Genomic DNA, 18,670 nt, shown 5'->3' with positions numbered 1-18,670 from the left:
TCTCATCATCTCACCACCTTACAAAGATGAGAAGGGAATTGCTTTTCCTGCCATTAGTGGCATCTGGAAAGTCCTTTCTGTTTCATTTGTCCTAACAACCAATCTGTTCAAGGTAAAATGCATCCTTCATCCTTTGCCTCCACCTCTTAATTTTCTTCTTTTTCAGTTCCTGTCCTAAGTGTCAATTTTCATATATCAATTCTGATTTTCCATATTTTGTTAGGCTGGCTACATCTTTCTGATTAAGCATTGTGAGAGAAATTTTAGAATCCATACTCTTGAAATAACAGTGAACATATGGTTCTGATCACTAGACTCTCATGACCTCCATATAAATGCAGCAAACCATAAAATCATTTCAAATTTTTATTAGCACCATTATTTTAAAGGAAGAAGAGGAAGTAGAAGATAGTTTTAGAAAACGTTCTAGATTTATAGACATTTTAAATTTATCAAAACCAGATGATTAATTCCAAACAGTTTTAATACATCAACTTCAAGATCAAACCAGATTACAAGAAAATAAAGTTGGAAAACAGCAATGCACTTACCTGAGGATATGGGGAAGTCCTGGATTTTGACTTTGAGCTGGAAAGCCTTGACTTGGCCCCCTTTCTGTTGTCATTCATGGTGGGGGTGGAGCTGCTGGCATAGGAGAAGGCTGGCTTGGAGGCTGAGATCTGATCTAGGGAGAGTTGCAGCCCTTTGTACTCAGTGTCTCTGCAGAGTGGGAGGACAAAGCCCTTAATCAGTCACCACAGGAAAAGGATTCATGAATACTCTAATCAGGAATGACAAAGATGCATATGTGAAAAAGAAGCAAGCAAAAGTTAGCTTTTGTTTGTTTGTTTGTTTTCCACAAACACCTGGAGAATTCTAGAAGGCCTAATATTTAACAAACGTGTGTGAATGAGACTGCCACAGATACCACAGCCAAATTATATATGCTCATGAAAAAGTTTTAATTACATTTTTTTTCATTATTTTTATTAGTTAAGTAGAAAATAAAGCCATAATTCAATTCTCTGATCTTTTGTGCCTTCTTGGTGAGGTATGAATCATAAAAGAATGCTCTGAAGATTTCCTAAGTAGGGTGGACTCAGCAGATAACCAGACAACTGATGCTGCTACCTGGTTGTTGGCAAGATTGTCTTCCATCAGCTGTTCCAAGATCTATCATTTTGTTAAACATCACAAACATTCTTATGGCTGGCTAACTAGTGTAACCAGGCTTATAAGTAGTTAAAGATTCCTTTCAACAGGCTAATTCAATTTCCTCAGGGTACATTTTACCATCAGTTATTTCCATTTCTTCCTTCATTCAATAAATATTTATTGAGCTTCTAATATATTCCAGACTTTGTGCTATGTGGAGATGTGAAAATAAATAAGATATCTATAATCCCTGCCATTCACATAGATAATAACTTTTTTTGGTAGAAGAAAGAGTAAACAAATAACCATGCATATCTGCAACTGTGATTTGAAGGGATGAAACTTTGTTAAGAGGTTCATTACAAAGATAGTGTTTGGTATATAGGGGCCAAAGATGGCAGCCTTGTCCCTGTCCACAGTGGATCTCATCTGAAACCTCAAGTTTTCTAAAGAGTATATCCTTGCCACACACATGTCCGATAGAGCATTAATCTCCAGGATACATAAAGAACTCAAAAAAAATTAACATCCATTGCTGGTGGGACTGCAGATTGGTGCAGCCAATTTGGAAAGCAGTATGGAGATTTCTTGGAAAGCTGGGAATGGAGCCACCATTTGACCCAGCTATTCCCCTTCTTGGTCTATTCCCTAAAGACCTAAAAAGAGCATGCTACAGGGACACTGCTACATCGATGTTCATAGCAGCACAGTTCACAATAGCAAGACTGTGGAACCAACCTAGATGCCCTTCAATAGACGAATGGATAAAAAAAATGTGGCATTTATACACAATGGAGTATTACTCTGCGTTAAAAAATGACAAAATCATAGAATTTACAGGGAAATGGATGGCATTAGAGCAGATTATGCTAAGTGAAGCTAGCCAATCCCTAAAAAACAAATGCCAAATGTCTTCTTTGATATAAGGAAAGTAACTAAGAACAGAGTAGGGATGAAGAACAGGAGAAGAAGATTAACATTTAACAGGGATGAGAGGTGGGAGGGAAAGGGAGAGAGAAGGGAAATTGCACGGTAATGGAAGGAGACCCTCAGGGTTATACAGTGGAGGGGGTAGAGAGAGAGGAGGGGAGGGGAGGGGAGAGGTGGGGAGGGGGGAGGGTGGATGATGGGAAAGGCAGCGGAGCACAACAGACACTAGTATGGCAATTTGTAAATCAATGGATGTGTAACTGATGTGAATCTGCAATCTGTGTATGGGGTGAAGGTGGGAGTTCATAACCCACTTGAATCAAAGTGTGGAATATGATATGTCAAGAAATTTGTAATTTTTTGAACAACCCACAATAAAAAATTAAAAAAAAAATTAACATCAAAAAAAACAAACATTCAATAAATGGGCTAAGGAGCTGAATAGACACTTCTCGGAAGAAGATACACACTCAATCAACAAATATACGAAAAAATGTTCAACATTTCTAGTAATTAGAGAAATGCAAATCAAAACTACTATAAGATTTCAACTCATGCCAGTCAAATGGCAGCTATCAAGAATACAGACAACAGTAAATGTTGGAGAGGATGTGCGGGAAAAAGGCACACTCATACATTGTTGGTGGAACTGCAAATTGGTGAAAACACTCTGGAAAGCAGTATGGAAATTCCCTGGAAAACTTGGAATGGAACCACCATTTGACCCAGCTATCCCACTCCTCAGTCTATACCCAAAGGACTTAAAATCAGCATAGTATAGTAAAGCAGCCACATCAAATGTTCATAGCAGCTCAATTCACAATAGCTAAACTGTGGAAGCAACCTAGATGCCCTTCAATAGATGAATGGATAAAGAAACTGTGGTATATATACACAATGGAATATTACACAGCATTAAAAGAGAAAGAAATCATGACATTTGGAGGTAAATGGATGGAGTTGGAGAAGATAATGCTAAGTGAAGTTAGCCAATCCCCAAAAACCAAATTCCAAATGTTTTCTCTGATATAAGGAGGCTGATTCATAGTCGGGTAGGGAAAGGGAGCAAGGAAAAGACGAACCCTAGATAGGGCAGAGGAGTGAGAGGGGAACAATGAATCAAAATGCATTCTGCTGTCATATATACCTAATTAAAATAAATAAATAATAAAAAAAATTATATCAACCCTTCACACTGGCCCCTAAGATAAAATGTTTCAAAGAGTCCTCTTTACTAAAATTCTCCTGGGAGAATTTTCTTTCAGGTTCCAGAACTAGCTGGTCTGCTTCTGGGTAGTTGATTTCTTTTTATCTCACAAACACTGTGAATTATCTAATTCATCATGTTTCCCCCTTTGCACTAGAAGTCAAAGGTCCAAAGCCCCAAGTCTACTTTGTAGTCACCTCTAGAGAGTCCTCATGGCAGGCATTCTGTGCAACAAATTTCTTTGTTTTTCTAATCTTACTTTTTATTTCCTCTAATTCTACAATTAGTTTACCTTTTCAAAACTTTTATATATATATTTCTAATACTGTGGATTAAGATGAGTATATAAAACAATAAATTACTGAAATGATATGTACAAAAATGACTGTCACATTTCATGAATCAGCAAATAGTCATTTATCTTCTTTTTCCCTTTCAGTTCTTCAATAGCAGTATTAGACAAAAGTAAAAGTATAATTCTGTTCTCTAAAATTACTAAGAGAGTAATTTTAAGTGTTCTTACCATCCAAAAAAAATTATAAGGGTATGAGGTAATGCATATGCTAAGTAGCTTGATTCAGCCATTGCACGATACATATTTCAAAGCATCATGCCATACACCATAAATATAAGCAAGATTTACTTATCAATTTTAAAGTGATAAAAATTAATTCAGGCAAGTTATCCCTCAAGGAATAAGAACAGAAACCAACCAAATGATTCCAATAATGTCATTGCCACAAACTAAAGTGCAGTGACATATATCAGCAAATTGCAATAGCTTTGTACCTAATTCATTTGGCATCCTTATCTGCAGACTCATTTAGGAGAAAGTCAAATTATCCCTGCTTCCAGACCACATGATTGTGCATGTAAAAGACCTGAAGACTCCACCAAAAGACTGAGAGAAGGGATAAGTGAATTCAGGAAAATGTAGCATACAAAATAGAACCAATAAGTGAATTAAGTAAAGTTGCAGGATACAAAATCAACATGCAAAAATTAGTAGCACTTTTATACACAAATGATGAACTTGTTGAGGAAGAAATAAAAAAGCAATCCCATTCACAATAGCTACAAAAAATTAAAATACATAGGAATGAATTTAACCAAGGAAGTGAATGGTCTCTACAATAAATATTACAAAACAATGATGAAAAAAATTGAAGAAGATGCAAAAAATTGAAAAGACCTCCCATACTCATGGATTAAAAGAATTAATATTGTTTAAATGTTTGTACTACCCAAAATGATTTATAGATTCAAAGCAATCTCTATCAAAATACCAATGGCATTCTTCACAAAAATAGAAAACACAATCCTAAAATTCATATACATCACAAAAAAAACCCAAACAACCAAATCAATCTTGATCAAAACAAGCAAAGCAGGAAGCATCAAAATGCCTGATGTCAAAACATACTACAAGGCCATAGAAATTAAGACAGCATGGTATTGTCATAAAAACCGACCCAGAGACCAGTGGAACAGAATAAAGAGCCTAGAAGTAAATCCACAAATCTACAACTAACTATAGTTTTTTTTTTTCCCCAACAAAAATGCTAAAAAAAAAAAAAAATGTTGGGCACAGTGGGCCACACCTGTGCTATTCCAGAGACTGAGGCAAGAGAATCACAAGTTCAAGGAGAGCCTGGGCAATTCAACAAGACCCTGTTTCAAAATGAAATTAAAAGGGCTGGGATGTGCCCCAGTGGTAAAGTGTTGCCTAGCATGCTTGAGGTCTTGGGCTCAATCCTCAGTGCTTCAAAGATGACAAACAACAAAGTGCTGAGCACATGCATTGGAGAAAGGACTGTCTCTTCAGTGAATGAGGCAGGGAAAACTGGATACTCATATGCTGAAAACTAAACTCAGCCCCTACCTCTCACCATATACAAAAATCAACTCAAAGTGATTGGAAGGCCTAAAACTATGAAATGATTTTAAGAGAACAGGAGAAGCACATCAAGACACATCAGCCTAGGCAATGTTTTTTCTGGATAACCCCAAAAGCACAGGGAGCAAAAGCAAAAGTAGATGAACAGGATTACATAAAGCTAAGAAGCTTCTGCACATCAAAGGAAACTATCAACAGAGTGTTGAGGAGGATAGAAGGAGGTTGGATGACAGGTACCAAAATACATGCAGTAGGAGAAACAAGTTCAAGGGTTCTACAGCACAGTAGGGTGACTACAGTTTACAACAGCCTATTATGAAGCGCTGGAAAAGAGGAACTCAAAGGCTCTAAACACAAGGGAATGATAAGGAGATGGAAATTGTGATTACTATGATTTGATTATTGCACATTGTATACATGTGTTGAAATATCACACTGTACCCATAAATGTGTGCAATTAGTATGTGCTAATGGAAAAAAAAAAACTCCAAAGTCTTTCTAAAAATTTTTGCATAGCTTCCAATAACAGAGATACTACATATTATATCAGCCTAAAAAAATGTTTTTAACCCAATGAACAATTTAAAATTCTACATATACATTTGAAAACTCTGTCAAATATAAAAAGGGTTATACAAATGCTCTTGATAAAGTAATTTGAAAACATTAATGTATATATCAAAAATATTAAAATTTCACCAATACTTAGCATATGAGTCAGATAGATCAAGGTTTAAACCAATTTCTGCCTTTTATTGTTTAACAACCTACACAGGCTTCAAATTGCTGCTTTTTTTTTTTTAACTTTTAGGGATATAGTGAGGTTTATGTGACAAATTTTATAAATAAAAAAAAAAAAACAGCACAATACCTAGAACATAGTAAATGCTCAATAAAGAGCACTATTTCTTAACTTCCAAACTTTTGTGTCACTTTTTAGCACAAAGTTGTCCTGATTTCCCCTGGAAAATAGTTTCATTTTAGTAGCAAGTAAAATACATTTCATTATAAACACCTTTTTATGCTGTTTCTCTCTCTCTCTTTTTTTTTAATCCCAAACTCATTTTAATTTGCTCTGTTAATTGTTAGCCTCTAAACTCCATTGCATTCTGGTCAAAGTTCTTATTAAGATAAGTTCTTTATTGCTAAGTCTGCAAATGTGGACCTTAGAGCAGCCCATGCACTCTGAGAGGAATTCGGTCTTCCTGTTTCTCTGTTCAGAACTCCGATGACTCAAAAGATGTGTTAGGATGAAAAGCACAATAAAAAATACCCACTTAAAGACATTTCAAGTATGGTTGATGTGCTGCCAAGAGCAGCTCTGAATGGCAGATTCGCTAAGAACAAAGCATTCGTTTTACTTTTAGAATTCTATTAAATTGAGCATTTCATTTGTATAGCTTAAAGGGCTAGATTCTGATGGGAATCACATTACAAGCTCCACTTCCCTCCTCCAAACTCAGACACAAAGAGGAGTCTGGCCCTGCTTCTCTCCCTTGCTTTTGGTGAAGCACATTCTGGTATCACATGTGTCCTCTGAGTTAGATGTATGTTTAGTGACACCATTTATTTAATGTTTCCCCCACGAAGTGGGACAAAATAAAATACTCTGCTGCACAGAACTGGGACTCTAAAATGCATGCAGTGAGGATCTTGACTTAGTTGATTTAAGTAAGCACAGCACTGTTCTACCTCTGAAGCTTTTTCGAAAATAGCCACACGAACCCATTTTGGAACTCCTTCAGTAACTCTGCAAGGGCAGCTCGTGCTTTTCTCCTGACACAACTGGCCTATTGAAAGGGGAACATGGCTTATGCCATTGGGCATATTCTTCGAAAGGCTGTTGAAACCATTTACACTTGGTTTTCTCTCCTTTTAATGGTTTGTGCAAGAGCTACAGACACCCTCAGGTACCTCAGCTTTGAAAGCAATGTGAAATGGGTAATTTGCAAACACTAGCCCTTGCAGCATGTCAATCTCGCCCATATTTGCACAGACCAAAGTAATCCTCTTATTCCATTGTGGACAGTCAGAAATCATTCAATTTGCAGAATTAACCATCTGAGTCTACTTTAAACTTTATAATAGTCATGTACATATTTGGAATAACTCAAATTTCAATAGAAAAAAAATGGGGCCATTTTTGCATCACCGGCCTTCCTCAGCCTTCCTTTAAACAATATGCCACACCACTGATAGGGTCAATGCCAACTTGTCATAGGAAAAGCTCAGTGTGATACCCTTACAAAACTAATAAAGAATGTTTCCATCACCAGAAGGTACTATCAGCTTCAGAAAAAATTCATCAGTATCATTTCTATCATTTCAACTGGAAGATGGGCTTCTGTGATGCCAACATTCACACTATCTAATTTATAATCATCAAGTGAGTTGGAATGCATGTACGGAGAAACAACCAACAGTATTTTTATCAGATTGTATTACTTTAAGTTTCTTTGCAAAAATTTTCCTATTCAACAACACACTCCATTCCCCTTTCATTCAAGACAACTAAATTTTTGCCTGTCATGTCAATTTTCAATCTGCACGTCATTCTGGAGTTTCTTTGTTGATATTACATTATGTGGCAATTCTTTAAAAAATGTTGCCAGATTTTTCAATTGAGCTATTTTTTTAAAAGAAGCTGAAGGTGATCAAATTACCCAAGCAAAACGTGGAAACTAAGCCATACAACTGATTTGGCTCCAAAGACACTGATTGAAATAAGCAGAGGATTGCATTAAACCGTGATCGGATTAAGTGGGGATGACTGTGCCTTACACTAAACTTTTTAATCGGATTCTAGAGTCACCGTTACATGAAGTGCATGACCTTCTTTATATTCTGGCAGAGCTACTGCCTAGCCACTGGACAAACCTCACCAGCAGAGAGACCTACTTTATGTTTCATTTTTAGGTTCCTATGGAGCTCAGCAGAGAGAGATGATAAGGAGGGATGCATACTGTGAGAAGCTCACAGACTAAGACAATCTGCTGGGAAATTAGTCTAAGGCACCCTTGGAAATGTAATAGTCTCATACTCAATAAGTGGATTTGAGGTTGGTCCCCCAAAATCTTTGGTTTTACATAAATAGTGCCTATGCCTTTCTCCATTTTGAAGTTTCCTCCAACACACTCTGCAGTGGATGGCACCAAAAGGTAAGGAATGCTGTGATTTTGAGAAGGAAAGACATGACTGTAATTAATAGACAAACAATAACAACCAAAAATTAAAGGGCAAATCAGTAATATGTTGACAAGACATGGCCAAGCTCTCTGTGCTCATAAGGGGAATCAAGTTATTCCTTCCTACTAGTTCATGAAACAAGCTGGGATGCAGCTATATCCAGATCTGCCACCACACTGCCCCTGAATTTGTGTCCCTACCCTTCCAGTGATTTCTCCCTGCTCCTTCTTCTGAGTTCCTCCACCACTCTACTGCTCATTTGGTTCAACATTCCATCTTACAGTGTGGCCAAAGTTGTCCCTTGACAACCACCTCTTGAATTCCTTCTTGTATAACATCCTTTATTTACTGTCCAACACAATATCGCATATGGAACAGATGCTCACTTTGCAAGTGATTAACAAAATGATTCTAATTTCAATAAACTTACACTCGTCTCAAATCCAAAACTCAAAAAACTGTCAAACCTTTCCATACAAATGAGAGATGTCTACTAGGTAAGCAAGTTCATGTGTTTTTTTCAAATTCTCAGATTATAATTCATAATCATCCTGAAATTCTGTAGGAACCTAAATCAAAGAAGCCAATCCTATCTTACTATTTTAGTGTTATGCACATTGATTAAATGCACTTATTTTGGCAAATCGCAATTCAGGCACAGCATATGTGATACTTGGGCATAATAAAATACTAAATTAATTTCATCCTGAACCATTTGGAACTATTGCAATTATACTGAAGGAATTAGAAGGAATAGTGTTGTTTGTTTGTTTGCTTGTTTGTTTGGTACTGGGGATTTAACCCAGGAGCACTCTACCACTGAACCACTTCCCCAGCCCTTGTAATTTTTTTTTTTTTTTTTTTTTTTTTTTTTTTGGGACAGAGTCTTGATAAATTGCTTAGGGCCTTGCTAAGTTGCTGAGGCTAGCTTTGAACTTGAGATCCTCCCACCTCAGCCCCCAAGCGGCTGGGATTACAGGCATGCACTGCGATGCCACTAGAAACAGTGCTTTAACCCCCAGAGAAATAACTCCTAGAAATCAATAATGAATATAATATCTCCACATACAAAAATTTAAAAAGAATGTGAACAATGAACAAATTGCTGAGAAATGTTTTTAAAAGCTTTAGCCTCATGTATGATAACCTATAGGAATTAAAGCAGCTAACAGAGGAAATTTTCCTTTTCAAATTGGCAAAGTTTTCTGAGTGACAATAAATCCCAATGAAATAAGTAGAAATAAATGAGCATTTGTATATGCTACTGGTAAGAGAGTAGTGTTTATCAAGCAGCTTAAAACATGCATACTTTAAATCTAGGAATATCAATTTCAATTCTAGAAAGATTAAGACATGTCTAGAAAATAATCAAAGATAAGCATCAAAAATATATATGACAGTGCTTATCAGATAATTTCTATTTTTAATTGGAAATAATGAAATAAGAACTAAAAATAAAGGAATTACTAAATTACAATGTATCCATGTGAGAAAATGTTATACAGTCATTAAATATTTCAATTACAGTGATACAAAAAAAAACATAATGAAGTGACATTTTTTTCTCTTTAAATTAGCATGTATTACATATAGACAGTGACAGGCAATGAACTAAAATGTTATGTGCAGATATCTGTCAAATAGATATGTTTCATCTTTGTATGTGTCTCTATTATCTTAATTTTTTTATAATAGGCATGTATGTATAATCAGAAAGAATATTTCTTTAGAAAAACACTAATTGAGGCAAATTTCAGGCATCCCCACTTCATATTGAAATGGTTCCCCAAAACTTTTTTTTTTATTTCTAGGGTTTTATCTTTGCACATACTAAATACAAAAGAGAAAACACTACAAAATCTTCTTTCCCACAGGCTACCTTCTGAGGCATAATAATTACAACTTAAATATCCAAATGTTCAAATGCTCTCTCAGTGCCTGTATGTTTCCCCTACTTTCTGATTTATTTTTCATCTTTAAAACTTTACAGAATTATCTGTCTCTGAAGACTTTCATATGAACTATATAATTTTTATGTCTCCTTCTTTGGAGAATAGAACTTAAATTATTACTACAACTGAGGGGGAAAAGACTCTTTTATGTGGTTTCCTAAAACAACTTAGATTTGTGTGAATTAAAACGGCATATTTATCATTGTTCAAATGAAGTCCCAATTTGGGGGGGTGGGCATAGCTTTTGCTTTAAGGAACTTAATTTTTATGATCAGAAAACCACTCTTTAGCTACTAAAGTTTTCAACATATTGCAAATCTTTCAGATCTAAGTTGCTCTTACAGTTTTTCTATTTCTTATATTTGGGAGAGGTAAGGAGGATTTGGATTTTTAATAGTCAGATCAAAATAAAGTAAGCACAAAATGTCTTAATAATATCAATCAAAAGAAAAAGTAATACTAATGTCAATCAGGTTTGTCTTTTTAAAAATTCTCAAACAAAAAATAAACAAAATGCACACCTTATTCTGCCCCCTCTTCTCTATTTTCTTCCACTCCTTCCAACCTACCCCACCCTCTGTATGCATTCCCCACACCCCACATGCACTTCACTCTCACTTATTAACCTGATGTTTTCAAGTTCCATTTAGAACTCTTCTAGTCCCTAGGAAAGAAAAGCAATGGGGATCTCATCACCTAACACATTATATTTGTTTGAGACTCAACCTCACAGGAACAGCTTTCTCACCTAGTTATTCTGATCCTGAGCAAAGCTAATTTCTAAACTCTAAAAATATCTTCCACTCTGCCAGGAACTCCACACAAACTCAGGAACAGAAAAAAAAAAAACTGTAATCAACATGAAATCATCTTAAGCTGAGAAATTTGGACCCCATACTCAAGGGCACAGTGTCCCTGAATTCCCCCACAAGGCCTCAGGTAGGGAAATCCCAGAACATGATTAGAAGCTCTGCCTTGCTCTGCATAATACCACAGCACTGGAATTTCTGTGAATCACAGCAGAGTAGAATCTCAGACTTTGAACTCCACAGGAAAAGACACAGCAAAAATAATGGCATAATGCAATGTTTTTGAATGCATAAATCTTCATTTGTTTAGTTTAAATATTTTTAAATATGTCCTATTACATTTATTCTTGATTAAACCTCTTCTAGATAGTTATTCATTAATGGTTTCTTTACAGTTGCTGTGCAAACAGTTCATTCATACCTATGACATATCAAATCTCATAGACATGTTCTTTAATTGGATTCATTTATTTCTAATCTTCTTAAGCCCTTACTACTGTAATGCCTGACTAAATATACATTAAACTCTATTATTTAAAAGGCTAAAATAAATTTGAGATATATTTCATGAATAAAATTCACAATTCAACAAATGTTCTATTATTATTATTATTATTATTATTAGCCTCAGGCATTATTTAAAACTGCGTGGTAGATAAGTTGTGATTAAACAAAATAAGTTCTGTATGGTTGCTAGAGATTTTGGATTGCCCACTAAAATGCCAAAATTTTCATTGTGTCTGTAGTTGGGATCAGAGAGCTTTTATAATACTATTTAGAAGAGTTATCAGTAGAACCCATATAAAAAACAGGATATATATCTTCCTATTGTTATTTGTAGGCCTTGAGAGGCTTCCCTGGCCACCAGGAAGATGTTTCAATAGTGGTCTACTGGCTGAGACTTAAAAATATATTCATTTCATTGGCTTCAGAAAGTTGGTCCAGAAAGAAATAATAGTATGTGTTCATCTATTTTTTTTTCTTGATTCAGTTTGTCTGCTTCTCTTAAAGCTGTGATTCCCAAACTTCAGCATGCATCATAAGTTTGTTAAAAGACAACTCGCTGGGTTTGGGGTTGTGGCTCGGTGGTAGAACACTTGCCTGGCATATGTGAGTCACTGGGTTCAATTCTCAGCACCACGTAAAAATAAAAAAATAAAAAGGTCCATTGACAACTAAAAAAAAAAAAAGACAACTTGTTGCCACCACCCCTCAGAGCATCTCATTGGCAGGTTTAGGGTGGAGCCCAACAACTGGCATTTTTAAAAAGGCCCCCCCCAAGGGGCTGGGATTGTGGCTCAGTGGTAGAGCGCTTGCCTAGCACAGGCGGGACCCGGGTTCGATCCTCAGCACCACATACAAACAAAGATGTTGTGTCCGCCAAAAACTAAAAAAATAAAATAAAATATAAATAAATAAATAAATAGGTCCCCAGTAGTGCTGAGGCTGCCAGTCAGGACACCATACTTTGAGAATTAGAACAGTTGATATCTGGGATAAGAAAAACCAATGGTCTCAGGTGAAGGGGACTGCAATAGTCTCAGGTGAAAGGGATCACAGAGAAGATTTAAAAAAAGAAAACACTGAAAAGGGAGGGAACATTCCAAAGACAAAATCCAACCTTCACACTTTCTTCAGAACTTAACCTGACTGACTGCAGAGACCACTAGAACCTGCAACTGCCTGGAATGTTTGCTCCCTCTTAACCTCCTATTCCTGCAGATCCCGAACATTGAAAGCTGCAAGACATGGTCTTCAAAAGCTGCAAGACATGGTCTTCAGGCTGTTTCTCTTCTCTTACTCTATTTACTCCATTAGCTTTAAATTCCATAGACTGATGACTCCCAATCACTATCCCAGACCTTCCCACTCTCTATCCCAGACCTTCCCACTCTACAGACATCCAAGTGCCACTGACTATGTGACATTTCCCAGCTGATGGATGACAAGCATCTTGAGGTAGATACAACCACACAACCTTGATTGCAGCCACTGCCTGCAAAACTGCTTTTTCCCACCATTCATACAGGTCCCTCAGGCTAAAATCTGGGTACTATTCTTGACTGCTCTCTTTTACTGACCACCCATATCCAATCCTTACCCTGAATCTGACCCTTCCTCTACCTCCGTTGCAAACCATCATCTTCTCTCACCTAGTTAATTATAATAATTACCTAACTGTTCTCCCTGCCTCCACTGTCTACCCTCCACAAAGCCTATGATCCACACTGGCCAGAGGATCTTTCATATCATACATTAGATTATGCCATGCCTTTGTTCAAAGTGTCCATTGGCTTCCCAAAGCCTTCCAGACCCAACATGATCTGACCCTGCCCATTCTTGGTGCATCACCTCCTTCCACTCTCCTCCTCCCTTACTCTGTGGCAGCCACAGTGACCTTCTCCATTCTTCAACATGCCCACATGGCATCCACCTCAGGACCTTTACATGTGTTTTTGGGATGTTCTCCCTGTGGGTGTGACCATGGCTGGCTCCCATCTTTCATTCGAGAGTTTCTAAGGAAGCCTTCCCAGACCACTCCCATCTCTTTGACCTACTTAATTTATTTTTCTATCACTTCCTGATATTTTATGACAGTTTATTTGTTTGTAAGTACCATTTCTTCCCACTAAAGTGGATGCTCCATGAGGCCAGGGACTTGTGTCTCCCTTGGTCACACTGTAGCCCTATCACAAAGTCCAGCACACAGAAGGCACTGGGGAAATAATTGCTGAATGAATGCACAAATCTTCCCCCAATTGCCATAGAGAGGACTCCACTCTAAAACATTTCTTACCATCTCTTTAATTATAGCAGCAGAAATTAAGCTGATTCTAATGATAAAAATTTGTTTATAAAGTAAGTCCTATTGAGTGGACAGAGAAGACAGAAATTATATTGTAAAATATGTAATGTCTCTGAATAGTTCCCCTTGGTGTTTAAATAGCCTTCACAAAAAAAGTGCTACCCTGCACTTTGCTATTATCTTTAATTGTTCTAACTGGAGGAATGAAGTTGACACCCACCCTGCCCTCCCCTTTGTGGGCTGCATTCCTCTAGCATTCCTGAGCTGTAACACTGAAGGGATCCACTACCCAATAACAGCACAACAAATGCTTCACCTTGCCAGGATGGTAGCATTGAGAGTAAGTATAAATATTGTGAGTTCCAACCTAGTAGTCTCTTAATGACTTGAAAAAATAAAATGAAAAACTTTGTGTTGAATTTTGTTAGATCTGAAAAAAAAAAAAAAAGCAGCTCTTTCCTATTTGGACAGCAGTATCAATTAATGCAAGTGTTGAAAGAAGTGAATCTCATGGGTTCTTACCTCCAGTCACCAGAACTTACTATAGTTATCACAGCCTCTGAGAATAGAATGAATACCTGGAGAGCAGCAAAAAGGCACAGACCCCCAAAATGCTCAGAACCCAGGATTCTACTTTTGTGATGGTTACAGTAGGAAGAGACAGATGAAAAACAGCACATTCAAAGGTTGCATTACCAGAAAATGTTGCTATTCTCAGCGAGATGCAAAAAGTGGCAAGGGACTTGGGTTTAAAAGTACAAACACAAGAGAATCCCACCTTAATGGGTACCATTATGACATCCAGTTCAATATAATGAGGCTATTTCCAAGATCTGGCCAGCAGCCCGTATTAGCACGGCTTTACTGATGTGGATACAGCAAATTCTGTTTGAACAAGAAATCCCTGGGAAAAAAAGATCCTTTCACAGGCTCTATTCATTTAGCAATCAATCAAAGGGAAAATATCCTTCTGGTAAAGACAGTAGCTCCTATTTGAATCCTAGTAAAATATTAGATGTTCTAAATAAAATAATGTTCTATGGGACACACTTATTGATTGCTATTTTGTGAAAACATCATTATTGTTGATATTAAATTGGTAAAGAGGAAATGGAATTGGGCCTAGGGGTGAGGATATTATTGCATGCAGTTGAGTAGGTACCAAGTACACCCAAAGAGTGAAGAAAATGAATCACTTTGTGGAGACCCCATAGTAAACAAAAGAGTAAACTCTCCATGGACTTCTGCAATACATCTTCAAGAAGTTAAAAATTACTTCATAAATATTAAGTGAAATCATATGAAATTGCCAATATTGAACTGTTTTAATACACAGAAATGACAATTTCACATAGTTCACCCTAACACAATATCACCATTGTAAAGAGAGCATGTCAAAGAGGACATTGGTGAGCACTGGAGTCCAGGCCCTGGGTTCATATGCCTGCTGGACCACTCACTAGCTGTTTTATATCAGCTAAGTCACTCAACCCCACTGACTGAGCCTCTTGCACAAAGTAGCAGGACCTCAGATGTGAATCCTTACTCCTTAAGCTTCCTAAGCAAGACAATGAATAGAGCAACTTGCCACCCCTCCTTCAGCTTAGAGCTAATGATCATCTTCCAGCTTCTCCCAGACAGAGCAGCAATGCCTGGGAATTACCCCTTACAAAGAAAAATAAATAAATAAAAATGTTGCAAAACCTAAAACAATTAGCAACATTTTTTAAATGTAATATATCTGCAAAGACTATATTGAATCTAGAATGATTAAAATTCACTGAGAGTCATAATCCTATTCAGTCCCCCAAATATTGAAAATTCCTTTTCAAAGCAAAACAAAAAATCAGCCCAACATCACTGTAACGGAACAAAAATCAACTCAATTATAACTACTCTTCCTTCTTGAGGTAATGAGATCACAGAGACTGCCTTGGTCCACATCCTTGTGAGAGTTAAAGTTGGGCTCCTTAGCTTGCAGCCAGATACTTTGCTGTCAATTATGAACTCTCTTACTACACACACACACACAAAAAAAAAAAAAAAAAATCCCACCCAATGAGCCCAACTCTTCCTACAGCTTTCACTACCCACTCCCATATCTAGTCAGCAGTCTAATAGCTCATATACCTGTGAGTTCCACACCTATGAGCTCATTCCCCAGGGTAACCTGTGTTGTGCCAAGGCACTTTGGGTTCTCCTTTCTAACTGTGGATGGCAGCACTTCCCTCATTGAAAGCATCTCAGTCATGTGCAAGCCTATGAGCAATCAAGTAGGACACCATTTGTACTTATGCTTGTTTCTTTCTTCTGCAGACACTATCATTCATTTGAACAGTCCTCAAACTTGTCACAGCACCTATAATATATAGTGCTCGATAAATCTTTTATGAATGCTTAAAGACACACTCATCCTAAAAAAAGTGAAGGAGAGGGCTGGGGTTGTGGCTCAAAGGTAAAGCGCTCACCTAGCATGTGCAAGGCTCTGGGTTCAATCCTCAGCACCACATAAAAATAAATGAATAAAATAAAGGTATTGTGTCCAACTACAACTAAAAAATAAATATTTTTTTAAAAAGTGAAGGAGGATCTATCAGCCCCTTTCAGACACATCAGAATGACTGCTGATTTTTTATTCTTGGATAAATACCTCTCTTCCTAAGGCTCTTGCTTTCCTTCTTTCAGCCCAATACTAACACATATTTATTGTGTGCTTATTGGCAGACTAAAAATTATTTGATTTAATTTCACTAAAATAACCACACTAACAATCAACAGTTACTCAATGCGACTTTGTGGGGATCACAGTGCCATTATCTCATTTAATATTCACGATGACTCTGTGAGGTAGTCTCTATTCTACCTGAATTTGCAGATTAAAAAAAAAATAAGAAAATTAAGCAATTTACTCACAGGCATAGAGCTAGTGAGGGGTGGTACTGGGAGTAATCAGCAGAGTCTAATATGCTATGTTACATGATAAAAATATGCAGTGATATCTTATTTCATAACAAATTTTTAAAATATCTTCTAATGCAACCCTATGTTTTTCAGGACTTGAAACATCCAACTAAGAAGCCTAGGGGATAAATGGGCATCATGACGCACACCTATAATCCCCACTAGTCAGAAGGCTGAAGCAGGAGGACTGCAAGATCAAGGCCAGCCTAGAACTCAAGTTTTGAGACCCTGTCTCAAAACACTTTTTAAAAAGAGGTGGGGATATAGATCAATGGTAGGGTGCTTGCCTAGCATGTAGGAGACCCTGGGTTCAATCCCCAGGATCTCCACCACCACCTCAAAAAAAGAAAGAAAAAGAAACCTAGAAGTTAGACTGCATCATATTCTAACAGCAGCGAAATTATAATGTCAAAGGAGGCCCTTTGGCCCTGCAAATCTTAAACAAGTCATATAGGTACTTTGCACTTCCGTGTCCTCCAATCTGCTATTTGATGACCTACTATGTATCTTACACTTTCTTTCTGAAGATAATTTTTAAAATACAAGCATCATACATGTAGAAGTACTGTTCATTCATTTCAATGTGATTAATATTCAATTTAGAATACTGGTATCCCTAATATCTTTAAAAACCATGTTTTATGCATAGGTGCTAAAAAAGATTTTATTACTAAAGCCAGGTCAACATGTTGAAGATATATCAGTAATAATTTGAGAAAGGCAAAGGTTTGGGGGAAAGCAGTTTCCAGTTATGATGAAACGTGCTCAGTTCCAACAAAACAGTTCAGAGTAAAGAAAGTAATGAAGGAAAGAAAACCTCAGACAAGAATAGCAAGACAATCGCTGTTTGCATGTGATTTTCAGAGTGACGCTGTTACAAGAGTGCCTACTGGGAAAAGAAGATGTGACCAATGTTCACAGGTAACTTGCTTATTTCAAAAAATCCAATCCTCAAAATCCCATCCTTTTCCTGACAGCTCCACTCTCACTTTTAGCTCCTTTGAATCCTGTGCCTTCAGAAAATAGTGCAAACATACCATATCATTTCTGACTTGTTTCTTTTCCCTGTCTTCTTAGGTATTTCAATGGGTCTCTTCTATTTTGCCAACTAAAGTGTAACTGCTCTTGAGTTATCCAGATTTCTGCTTCACATATCTATGCAATTAATCATTGCAACCTGCCACATTCTGCCAAACAGTGGTGATACAGCCATGTGCTGGCAATGCAGAACAATGAGGAACACACAAAAGGCCTCACCACACACCCCATACAAAAGGCTAGTGTTTCATGTTTTATGCACTTTGCATTATACTTACTAACATTAACAAGATTGACAAAACACTGGTTCCAACTAAATTAGAGATTTGGTAGAAGCTGTTTCTTAGAAACTTCTTTTTCCCTAGGAAAGTAGCCTGTATAAAGCAGTTTCAACATCCCTGGAACAAAGAAGGCACTTGGGAAATTCTGGTTTACCTCCCTCCAAGCAGAAATCTCGGCTCCCTTTAGAGCACATGATGACAACAGCAAAACACAGGGTGAGCCCAGCCAACTGCAGAAGTCACCACACACACACAGCACAATGCTCAGAGGGCTGTAGTCAAGAGACTGCAGAAAAAAGAGAAAATAAAAACCTACATTTGTGGATGTGAGGATTTAAAATTCATATTCATGAGGGAACTACTCTTTTTTTCCAAAGCATTTTAATTGACATCACAAAATTGGAAAAAGTTAATAACAGCTCTTGGAGCCAAATACTTTTCTAGCTAT

The 18,670-nt window shown here is 37.0% G+C and overlaps 1 protein-coding gene across 3 annotated transcripts in view; it reads right to left on the bottom strand.

Moving 5' to 3' along the window:
* Sim1 (SIM bHLH transcription factor 1) overlaps positions 1–18,670 on the bottom strand; it is a 74,880-nt gene that overhangs the window by 30,592 nt on the left and 25,618 nt on the right. For all 3 annotated transcript variants that reach the window (XM_046430786.2, XM_046430765.2, XM_046430776.1), the window contains exon 10: positions 552–720. In XM_046430786.2, the coding sequence (XP_046286742.1) occupies positions 552–720 (169 nt within the window). The remainder of the gene's footprint in view (positions 1–551; positions 721–18,670) is intronic.

The sequence above is a fragment of the Marmota monax genome, unplaced genomic scaffold, assembly GCF_021218885.2.
Source record: "Marmota monax isolate L192 unplaced genomic scaffold, Marmota_monax_Labrador192_F-V1.1 WCK01_AAM20220418_F8-fsc00013, whole genome shotgun sequence".
NCBI classification, from domain to species: Eukaryota; Metazoa; Chordata; class Mammalia; order Rodentia; family Sciuridae; genus Marmota; species Marmota monax.
The sequence above is the reverse complement of the archived record's forward strand: the minus strand, read 5'-3'. Positions and strand labels throughout refer to the sequence as shown.